The sequence below is a fragment of the Anopheles marshallii genome, chromosome 2, assembly GCF_943734725.1.
Source record: "Anopheles marshallii chromosome 2, idAnoMarsDA_429_01, whole genome shotgun sequence".
NCBI lineage: Eukaryota > Metazoa > Arthropoda > Insecta > Diptera > Culicidae > Anopheles > Anopheles marshallii.
Window position 1 is genome coordinate 33038470 of NC_071326.1, and position 12477 is coordinate 33050946.

The 12477-nt window shown below is 41.3% G+C and overlaps 1 protein-coding gene across 1 annotated transcript in view; it reads right to left on the reverse strand.

Annotated features, from left to right (window-relative positions):
- Window positions 1–12477, reverse strand: part of LOC128718128 (nephrin) — a 142977-nt gene that overhangs the window by 51366 nt on the left and 79134 nt on the right. The window contains exon 2 of the mRNA XM_053811801.1: window positions 5105–5237. Coding sequence (XP_053667776.1) covers window positions 5105–5237 — 133 coding nt within the window. The remainder of the gene's footprint in view (window positions 1–5104; window positions 5238–12477) is intronic.

Consider the following 12477-nt stretch of genomic DNA (forward strand, 5'->3'; position numbering starts at 1 on the left):
AAAATTACCAAACGATTACTTTGAAGCTATTCACGTAGAATTACTTGTTTCCAAGTCAGCATTCATGAAACCGTGCAAGTGGATAGCAATCAAATGACATCGGCACGTTTCATCGCATCGGTGGGAGTTGAAAGTGTGCAAAGAAGACACAAAAACAGGACCGAAAAGAAAACCTATCGAAACATGTAACGGAAGTGAAATAAATATAGAAATTATTTCATCTAGCTCCAGGGATACGCTGATTGGGATGAACAAAACGAAAATCAGTGAAAATGTTCAACAAACTCTGTCGGAGAAAAATAAGAAGAAAGCTAAAGCCTGCACAGCAGCACGCGACTAGTCCACACTTCGGTGAATTACTTTCTCATTAAAACTTCATCAAAAACACAAATTGAAAATAATGAAAACCACGCTTCTGGTGTTGACGACCGTCCAAACGGTACGGTACGGTTTGGTAGAGGCTGTAGCAGACTGGTGACGAAGATGAGCGGAAGCAAACGGTGTAACGGTACTCATATTTCCGGGAATTGTGCCAAAAAATTGCCTCCCCACCGTAGCAGTGACGAATCGCAAGCGACCACGATATCACGTGGCTTACCGGTAAGGACGCGTTCGTTTTTGTACGAAATTCCTACGCGGGCGGTAATCGCTTCTTGTACGCAGTAACGCAACCGACACACTTGCTTCCCGGTCGCTTGACACTTGGTTCGTGAAGGATGGCTTTGGGTGAGAAATTATGACAATCATTACGTTCCCGACATACGCTCATTTATCATGCAAAGGTATGCTTGGCAATGAAACGAGAAGCAACAACAACAAAAAGCAAAAGGGAAAAATGATCCTTTGCCAGTTTCTTTTCTGGCCCGGTAATGGTTCTTGTCTTGCTCAATTTAGACGTTAATGATATTCCAGGACCTTGTTTAAAAATGATTGAGTTGGTTGGTTTTTCTTCGTCTCTGGCCGAATCATGATGAACAATGTATTAGGTTTCACTGATGTTTCGTTGATTGCTAAGAATACAGATGTTTTCTTTCGCAAAGCAAACGTTTGATGTAAAAATCGGGTTTCAATTTACTAATCATTTCAATATAGAATTCTTTTGCAACTTACTTTTGTATCTAAAACAGAAAAGAATGTGTAAAAACAAAAATCCAATATATGGTGTGGCGCGTATTAAGTGTACCAATAATGGTGTAATTAATCAGTACACGCATAAATGAAACTTGTTAAAGTTGTTTGGAAGGAGCAAATTTCGTTGTTTCAACGAAATATGATAGATAATACGATTTTCATTTAACAAAACAACGATATCCACCGTTAAACATAGCGAATGTAACGAAAAAAAAAACTTATCGTACATGTTCTATTGTATCTATAATGATGGTATGGTTCCAATTGTGGTGGTATCATGTACCAATAGTGGTGCTGTTTTATGTTCATCACTTTATCACTTATACTTTCCCATGAGTAATGAGGCAATGATCCAGATTCGTGAGACTTTTTTTTCCGGTAATTCCTATCCCGTCCACTGATTCGTTTATTACGCTCAATCCTAGTAGCCTGCTGTTGTCGCTTCATTTTGATAGAAGTTTTCTATGCAACTACTGACTATAAGAACATGCCTGTTATTAGGTTCATATAGTGACACAACGGCCAAAACCAACCATAAATAACGAAATTACACGAAAAGACCAATGTTTTGCAAAAATCAACAATGTTTTAGCATATTTGAGAAGACTTGATGTGATTTTAATGATTTTGAGTCAGCTATAGCCTTAAGAGAAATATGACTTTCCTTACGAAAACTTGAGAAATTCTTAATTCTGTTGCAGTCTGTTTGCTACGTCTGTTACGTCATTTTAACATAAAATGAGTCCATTTGGTTCTTAAACGATTTGCAGAAGCTCACAGAACTCCATTTCGTGTTAGTAAAAATATATTTAATACGTTTGCCGTGACGATGGTATTATTATTCCACTACCACCACTATTGATACACTTACCCTAGTATTGAAAGTATTTTCAAACTACTTACTCCTTATCTGAAACTAAGCTAAACCCCGATTTAAAGCATAAAGGTCTATAAAATATTAGTTCTATTAATTGCTAAAAATAGTAAAATAGAAATACTAAAATGTATTTAAAATACTACTAATAAAAGTAAGTGATAACATGAATAAATAAAGTATATACAATTGTTGATAAATAACGAAAGAAAGAATTGCGTTACTAAAATATGCAGAAATATAAATTCATAAAGAAATAAACAGTTTTTACATGAACAAAATAGCAGATAAATAAATAAAATATAGAAGTTTTTTCAATATTTAGTTGGTACACAAAAACACGTTTACAAGCAATGGTGCGTGATTTTGGAAGCGACCCAATCTGCAATAGCGTTGCACATGGATGACCAAAATAAACCATTTAAACTTCGCCATTCTACACCATTCAGCCTACTCAAAGTATCCCATTTTATCATGTTATTCCATATTAACTTCCTTGCTAATCCTCCATTGAACGGAACAGAAATTCGGAGAATGTGTACCGGTAAAATCTATTTCCCTCAGGGTTCAATACAAGGTGTAGCAAAGTAATGGATTTTGAAGGTTTTACCTGTAGCCGAATAAATAAGAATGAGGAAAAAAAAACTAGTCTCTTCAAATAATCACTGGGCTTTCTTATTTGAATTTCTGGTGTGTGCAAAAACATCAAGCAAATATAACATTGGACATAAACACAAAACAAAAAAATTATCCGGCGGGCAATGGACAGCCATGACTGCCATCTACATGGTGCGCTAAAGAGTTTGAATGGTTTCAAACCGGTTCAAAAGATGGGAATGCCAAGATAAGTTTGCTTTTATGACATCGTATTCGTTTAGCGTTATTTAACCATTATTTTGGTGGATTGTTTTGATAGTGTTATTTTTCCGCTACTTCTAGAGAAAAAAATGCTAAAAAACATAAAAAATATAATACCTCACTCCAAACAGGATCAATGTACATAAAAATTAACAAAAAGTACACACATAATATCGGAAAAAGAACAAAAAAATCCCAACTGCTCACTGAATAAAGAAAACGGGTTAAAAAGGGGAACTATCAAGAATGGCCTCTTATCTATTTCTCCGAAACTTGGCTGAAACGTTCACATTTTTCCCATGGGCTTAAGCTAAGGGATGGGCCTGATTTTGTGGGGTCTATCCTCGTGAGAGCTGCCTCGTGTTGGCTTCCACAAAACCATTCATACATGATCACCATTATGTTGGAGTGTAGCCCAAAGGCTACCAATATAATTTTCTCCGCTTTTGTTCCTACCAAATACCCCTTCTTTAGCGGCGTACCGGGTGCCACCATTCGCAAAAACTCGCCAGTACGAATGAGTGCTGCGATCTGTACGGTTCTTATCCACAACCCCGCTGGCGACAGGCAGCCACCGAGAAATGCGCGCCCTCCCAAGCGGAAACCGGATGCAGGATGAATATACTGAAGGAAGCAAATAAAAAATTATCGTTATTTATTTATTATTTTTGCTTCAGTGCAGAAGCTGAAGCGGGTTTTTCCTCCGTCACGGGAAATGGTGACGGCGATTTCCCACGAGAGAGATTTTACTCCCGTTGCGGAGTAACTTGCAGACCACTTCCTTCTGGAACGGACGGCGTAGAGAATGTGCTGTGGTTTCAGCGTCCAGTTACGTTGACGGAAATGGCTTCGATCAGCAGGACAAAAAAAGGGACACTGCTCAACCTCACCCTGTATAGAAACACGCCTTGGTTATGCCACCGTCCGTTATCCGATCGTACCGAGAAAATTGCTGGAAAACAATCCGGATAGTCCCGATGTGTGGCCTATCCTGCTTCATCCACAACACTGTGCAGATGATACATGATGTGGAAAAATACCGGAAATGAGAACAACAACGAAGCGATGTGATTCGAGGGCGATAGCACAGCTTGAGGACATTATGTTCTTGTATGCTTGCCACAGAACAAGGGAAATAGAGCTAGTGAAAAAAAACGCATTTGCGATGTAATCATCGCAACACTGTGTGCTGTTTACCGGTACCTAAAGCCCTTGTAAGAGCACGCACCATCCCGACCGTATTGCTGCATTGTACTGTTTGTTGAGGAAAAAGACAATTCATCAGGAAAATGATCATTTTTACAAGTGCGAGAACTTTTCCGCACATCAAAATGCGGATTCAACTGCATTCATACGGATCCATTGTGCATCTCGTGCATTAAATGGAGGCGCATGGTACTTGGTGGCAGGACACAATTAGACGCGGATCAAGAAAAAGCATTTTGCTTCAAACGAATACACACATGATATTCAGTCCGGTCGTGCTATCTTCAATATAAAATTAAAGTACAAATCGCAGATGGAAGTGCAAAAACGAACGCTATTATATTTTTTAAATTAATTCAAGAAATAGTTGAGAAAAAATTCAGCAAATTTGTATGATTTTTACATTTACAAGTTACATTTTTTTATATTAAAGACATTTTATACCGTTTAATACCTTTTCCATGTAGTATAATCACTTATTCCCTTTTCTATATTCTAATTCTCATGCAATTCTTATTACACATTATAAGTTTTACATCACTTTTTCAAAGCATATTTATTAATTATCCATTTTTGGTTGTAAAAAACTCATCAAGCCTAATGTGGTCTACATAATTATGTGCAATCAAAAGCAAAACTTAAGAAAAATAAAGCTGAGAGCTAAATTTTATCTTTTCAAACCGTTGTTCAAAAATATTGTTAAGAAATCCATAATGAAATAAAAAAAACGATATCCTGACCACTTTCTGACATATTTAGCCAGGAGTACAGTTACGGTGTAGGCGTTTCACAACCATAAGCAACTGTTACAGTAAGAATTAAATTTCCAGCACGCTTTCCCAGAAACCACACTTCACCTCTAATAAGAAGCACTTTTGTCACCTTAATTAAGACAGTAACGTGACTAGCAAACGGCAAGCGTTGTAAACGATTTATCGTTCGCCGTCCTGACAACATGTACGGGAAAACGTGAAGCCCGCGTGGCAACGGAAAAGCGCACCAAAACATGGCGTGAAATGGCGGCTCGGTACTTACGTGTAGAAAGGAATCGTTTGGGCACCCTTGTACCAGATCACCAGTATCGCCCGGTCACCGGTAATTGGCGACGTGATGTTGCACTCCAGCTGGCCGACCGTACCCTGTACAGCTTCGGAATGATGCAGTGGCGCTGAAATGATTAGCAGGAGAGAAAAAAAAAAAAGAAAAACTCGTGGTGAGATGGCGAGTGAAGCTGGGCAAAATAATGCAAACTTCGTTTTTGCAGCAAAGAATGGTTTGAAAAGAAGAAATATGAAGGAAACGAAATTAAATTTAACGTTCGCTCTGCCTGCAGTTGGGCATCCGCTTTGACAAGTGCTTTAGAAGAGTTGGTATAGTGCATATATTTCGTGTTTTGTACACCGTTGTCTGATGCAACCATGTAACAAAACATTCCGAAAGTGATTGTACCGTCGACAGTGCTGGAGTGAATTTACGTGAGATTCCATCCGATTGGCAGCGGAAATCATTATACCTGAAGAAACCTTCCGTGCTGTTACAACGCACACAGTCAAAAGAAATACTTTAGGGGAAGTTTAAGTGGCTCGATTCGTAGGAAGCTTACCACACAAAAGAATAGAAACTGCGTTCACAGCACTTAAATCGATACAATTCTAACTTTACCCGAATAAAGACGGTACGGAACAGAGGAATAAATACCGTAAAGCAGTTTAACTTACAGCTACTTTTGAAAGCAGGCTAAACAGCTCACACAAATTGTGTTCGAAATTATCAAGTCTCGTCCTTAAACTTCTAAATGCATTTTAATATTTTTTTTTAATACAAAACAATATTTTTCAACCAGAACCGACCATAATTCAAATATCTGAAAAGTTTACCAAAAAACACCTCACAAATAGTTTATGCTTACTAAGTAGCTTAAATAAAAAGATTCATCATAAAAAAGCTCCCAACCCCCTAAAGCAATAAACCCACACAATCAAATGATAGTTACATTGGTGCAGTAGTTTTCTTTGTTCGATAATCTCCTTTGATACGAGACATTCACCTGTCATTGCATTCAATGGTGTTTCTAGTCTTTTATGTTTTCAACTCCCGAAGAATCGTTTCGCTGTGCACTGACTTACCATGCTGGTAACTGCATTACCAGAGCACTAACAATGAGCTTTTTTTTACGTGTATCCATGAGCAAGCGCATCGAAGCCATTCCGACAGTCAAAGCACGTACGGATCGTGTAGCTAATGAATTGCTAATTTGTTACAATTTTCCCGTAAGGTAAATTGACATAATGGAAATACGTTACGGACGCTCCAAAGGATCCGTAAAACGGGAACCCTTGTGAGTAAGGATTGAATACATACAAGTTGCGATACTTTTACCTACTTGATTTGCTCCAAAACTTTCAAATATTTTGATCGGTTGCTTGGTTTACACTCTAAACTTATAAGAAGCTTGAAACAAATTACCATCCTGGAAGCTTTCGGCAGATCTTTATGATACTAATATATACCACGCTTCAATCTTACGCCAGAAGATGTACTCGAACTTTACTGTTTTCTGAACTACCGAGACATTTTCCTTCCAAAGTTTCCCTTATCACGATCAATCCGACTGTCAGTGTCAGATCTTTAAATGATTAATTATCGTGTCGTAAAATCTTTCAGCACACTCTCCGTCTCGTCCACTATCAATAGTGGCTGTCCCTGCCAGTAAGGCGTTGGTAACGTGAGCGATGTCAACAGCAGTTGCTCTTTTCGTCTCACAAAACAGACCCCCGAAACGGCGACTCATAATCAACGCGCTATTCACCACCGAATGAACCCTTGCGGGTTCCCATTAACATGCCATCACCGGCGTCATCGGGTTGGCCCCGGTGATGACAAATTATAAATCACTGCCCCCTTCCCGCGAGGGTGGTTGTGTTGAATTTTTGATAGTGAAATACTGATGACTTTCGATTTATTACTCGCAGTCGTCGTTACCCGGGTGACCCGGTCGATAGTGATCGCGCACCGGTTGATGTTTGTTTGCCGTCAACAATCGGCCCACAAACCGATGGCGATGGATGCAAAATTTCACGCGCCGAAACGCGCCTGACTGAATTTGAAATATTTGACCGAAAATGCTGTTTGACAAGTAAAGTGTTCAGCGTTTGCTGCCTAGGTGGCTGGAGATGCTTGCCGAACCGAACGCCCGTGATCTGATCATGCGTTGGTACAGTTGAATGGGTGGTACAACAGTCCATCCCTTCGTGCCATTTTGCCCAGACGTGCCGGTGCTAGCATTTCAGCACAGCCGGGTGGCACGGAAGCAACATCATTCATCATTTCCACTTATGTTTGATTGAAAATTTATGATACACACCCGCGGAGAGCCGGTTTCTCCGAGCTGGTTCCGTGCACAACTGAATGCCCATGCCGGCAATCCCTTTCGAGCCGCATGACCGTTCGCTACCGTTCGTAAGGATAGTGATGGTACGCAGGAAGTCGGACCGCAACCTTCCGAAAGGTTTGTGTCAACCTTCGTCTGCCACACTCCACGCGCCACGGGTGTCTCCGGGGAGACATCTCAATGACAGATGTCACATATATTGCGTTCCACCGTCGAATGCCGAAAGTCGCCTAAACTGTTTTGACATACTAACACAAACACTGCTTTTCAACTGCTTTACGTACGGTTGGAAACGATTTTTATAACTTTTTCGATTGCCATCAAATACACATCGGCACATCGGCAGGCCATGCCGATGGTCCATGGTCGACAGTGGAGCTTCCTTCGGCTGTGAAGTGTGTCGGACGGCAAACGACATGATCGATCTAGCAACGTGCAACGACCACAAATGGTATGAAAATTTCTTCGTTTATTTATTTATTTCCATCTTCTTGTGCACCTTTTTCTCGCTCTCTACACCATTGCTACACAATCACAAACATGTGGCAACATCCTTCCTGTCCCGAACGCTTGAGGACCGCACTGGGGACAATTTTTGAAGCAAAATAGTACCCCCGATATGTGGCGGTGGTCGATGGTATGTGCAAATATTTTCGACCATGGCAAGTAAACTAAGCGAAAGCAGGAAAATGAGAAAAACCAGAGATCGTTAACGTTTTGTGTATCCTTTTGGTACAAGAACGGTTACGTGCGCTCGATCGGGCGGAGCGGTTTATGTTTAAAAGAAGCAAAAAACAACTGTCAAAGTTCTTCTTTTATTTGAAGTGTTTTATTTTCAATGCGATACGTGGTAAGAGGCTTTCATAATACAAAAAAGAAAGCATTTCTCACCATCGGCACATTCCGGACACCTTCTTTCGATATCGGTTCAGTATTATTTACGACCAACCGAAAGACCCCACGCAACTCGTAATCGGTGCCGGAGGATCGTTCATTGAAACGCTATTTTCACACCGGCACTCGTTTTCTGTCCTTTGTCGTACAATTATTGGACTCGTTTCTTTATTGACGAAGGACGGTGAGAAGATTATGGGATTTGTACTGTTGAACATATCATTTCTGTGTTATTGTGTTGTTTTATTCCTTTGTTTCGTTTTTGCACACTTGTTCAACCATCAAAATGGCCGCGCTGTTCCGGTGCGTGTGTGTGAGTCGAAACGAAAAAAAAAAAACAAGAGGAATCCTTAGGAAATAGCAGCGTCGCAACGGCGCACCGACGCCCATTAAGTGTCATTTTGTTGTTTTGATCTTACCCGAATGGTTCGACCGGCAATAAAAATGGCCGACGCACGGTGATAAAACTGGTAAAGTTTCCATGTCGAAGCAAACGCGCTGGGACAGAAATCGTACATAAAAATCGTACCGTTTTGGTAGGTTTATTGGAAAAATTGAGGATCCACGAAGCAGTAACAGCAATAACAACAGAACCACCCATGCACGTGTTGGTGTTAAACAGACTGCCAACAAGCAATCGACGCGGACACTGGTTACGGGGGCTGGTCGTAAAGAATTTATTTCCCAAGCAAAGGTGGTTGATCCTTGGCTCGTTTCGTTCAGTAACATGGTGCCAAGCTTTTGTGTAGCGTTTAATGTTTTTCGCTGTTGCCTTGCTTTGCTTCGCGGTATTCCTCTGGGAATGGAGACGCCTGGTTGTCGGTAAGCATCAGGTGAAGCGAATGGTACGAATGGATGAAGCACCCGTATTTTGGGGCGACATTGAAAAGATTAGGTTTTCCCAACGGTACGGCAACGGAGTGCAGTGAAATGGACGATTTAAAAACGATTTTATGCTCATTCCGTCGAGGGAAGTATTGCTGCCAGCCGGACCAACCGGACGGAACGATCCCGGTGACGATTTCACTGGGGAATTTTTAACTGCAAGTACGTTCACTTCCCGAATGATCAATGTACGGTTAAATGTGAAGCAGTGATCGTACGGCACAAGATTTATTTAATGATAGCATTTTTAACCGCTCCATAATGGGAGATTGATTTTTTTACTTCAAATTGAAGATTCCAATAAAAAATAATTTATGTGCCATTCAAGTGTTCTACAGCAGCCCGGTTCTACGATGTGTGTCGTTAAAGGTTTTTGTAAAAATTATGGGAATTGTTAATACGGAAAAATATTAGAATACTAACCATTAGATCCATCAGTACAACTAATCTCTCTGGGACAGCAAGATAAAAAAAAACGCATCTTTTTATTATATTTATTTTTGTACTTTATAAATCTATCTGTAAGAAACCTATTTTAATTTTATTTTGGATGCTTTTCGATTTTTTTTTCGATTTGAAGAACACTTCGTTTTTTCACCAACACTGTCCTTGCAACTCAGTAACGGACATCTTTCTCAACCTCGACGTCTTAACTCAAACACAGTTGGATGATTTGAACTGGTTCACTACAACAACTCTATCTTCTTCCGTATAAGAGCCGTCATGACAAACAATGCATACTTGTCGTTGTTTTCCAGTACGAGCCGTTACAGCACACCAGCCCGAAAGACGTAAGTAATTTCAATGGCCTGTCGAATTGCCGTCGAAATATAATGGTTTTCATCGTAGCCCACAGAACATGATCGTACTGTGGATCACATTACCGCATGTGTGGCATTCGATGCATGCCTTAATCTCTTCTTCAGAACAATCCAAAACATACGGCAAGGGGAAGGCTACGAAGGGATTGACCTCGTGGAGGGAAAACACGCTACATGGGCATACAAAACCCCGCAGGAAACGTCACCCAACCGGCTGGATTGCAAAAGGGAGCAATGGCGTACATCTCTACTGGGTACCGTCACTGTTCCTCACGTTTCTCACTACCCAAAACCAAACGAGCGCTGCTCCGTGCGGTTTGGAAGCAGCATCGTAATCGCATCCACGCTGATCAAATTTTGCTCCGGTGCATCCCCCATTATGCAACGCTTGCCGGGAGGGGTGGGTTTTCACTTGCTTGCGAACGGCGGACACGTACATGGAAGCGGCCGGAACAAAGCGTTCCTGCTCGCACGATAAGAGAAGGCGTGTTTTCGTGGAAAACATTGTCATGCTGTGTTGCGAGCAGTGGTAGAAACTGAACTTCTTGCCGTGTTCCTCGTTCTGGGGCGTCAGGTGCATCTTCACACACGCGACATTATGAAAGCCGTGCACGGTAGCTCCTTTGGCTCCAGGGACGGCCGGATTCCATGTGCTGGTAAATATCACTGTCGTCTAAGTAGTGGGCAAACAATCGACCTGACCGCTTTGTATCCTCCTTTATGCTGTCGGTGGGTTGATACCTGATTTTGCCGTTTTCCGTGTCGGTGTTTTACTGTTCTAGAGACAGACAAGCAAAAGCCCCCGGTAGCTGTGAGGGAACCGAATGGATGATCAGCGCAAAATTCGTTTGTTCCTGCTCTTCTGATACAATTACATCCACTTTTCCCTTCTTTGGCTATTCATAAAAGTACTATGGCTAGATGGCAGGCAATGAACAACGGAAGACGGTTACCTCCGGGATCCGATGGCTCGCTTTTGATCGCTTGTTTCGTATCAATAACGGTGTTAAACAGATTTGATGTTAGCCCCGGTATCCATCCATCCACTTAAGCGGTCTCTCATCGACAAGATCAAACATGACTTGGACAAGATGGAGGATCGATTTTTCTCCCTTGGGAGCTATGTGGTTTGCATTACCTTACTACAATGGCGATGAGTATAATTTAACAAACATTGCCATTTTCCCTTTGAAGTATAGTGGCCGATTAACCGTAAGTATTTACATTTGTTTCAATGTTCACTGTTTGATTTACTTTACAAAATACCCTGTAAACCATTACGGCGTCAATCAGTTGATTTTATAGCTTTGGGACGAAGCTAGATAAAAATGTCTTTAAAATGTTAGATTTGCAATATGATTCATGCTGGACTCAAATGAGAATACTAATAATAACAAATTACAACAGTCTTAACAGCTGTTATGCACACTCTATCCTTCCCTCATAGCCCACATAAAACAAAACGCCAAACGAACCAAAATCCCTTTGTTATAGCGCCAGAATGTGAACAGAAATTGGATTATATCATTGTTCGATTTTCCTGAACAGGCGTCGTTTTTTTTTTTTGCTGGTCGGAATCTAACCAAGAAGAAACGAAAAAAGCCTACATTATTACAATGCCGTACAAATGTTTCCTCGTCGACTTAACCTTCGTAATGAAACCAAAACCCTTGCGGCCGTTACTTCCAACCGGGTTTAGGCTCCTTCAGACGCCGTTTGTTTACTGTCACCGTCGGTACTGACACCGTCTACGCCGTCTCGCCTGGTGATGGTGCTTGGGGCTTGCCTAAGCCGCTCAGCACCGTATGTCGTATGTTTCGGTGCGGCAACTAAGTGGTAGAAAATGTTAAATGTCATGTAAAGCAATAAAATTCAATTTGACACCCATAAAAGAGAAAGTGGCGCTCGAGCTAGGAACCGAACGTGCATAAGACCGAAGTGGTTTCGTTTGAAGCGTATGTTCTTTGGTCAGACACTTTACGTTCACTTCTGTCCGAAAGGGGGTGAAAAAACGACAACAACAAGCCTAAAGGTACGACTTTCAGCAGCTTCGATCCGACATTGGCGGTCAAAGGTCGATTTTGCCTCAGTCACTTTCTTCTGCTCCTGCCAACCCTATTCTTTTTTTTGTTCACTACGTAAGCCCCACTAGAACATATTTTGCCCCTTTGTGGCGACCCACTTCCAGCAGTTCGCTTCCGGATTTCCATGCCTCCGTTGTTGTGGGTAGTTGGGATTTATAGTAACAGCATCCCTTGCATCCATATGCTTCTAATGCTCTTAGACGAGAAAAGCCGACAGTATCGGTGGAGGGCCACCCAGGAGTCAACCATGCGAACAGAATGGAACGGAAATGGAAATAATCTTCTAAATGTAACAGTCATCGACCAAATACGCGAAAACTTCCCCGACCTTTG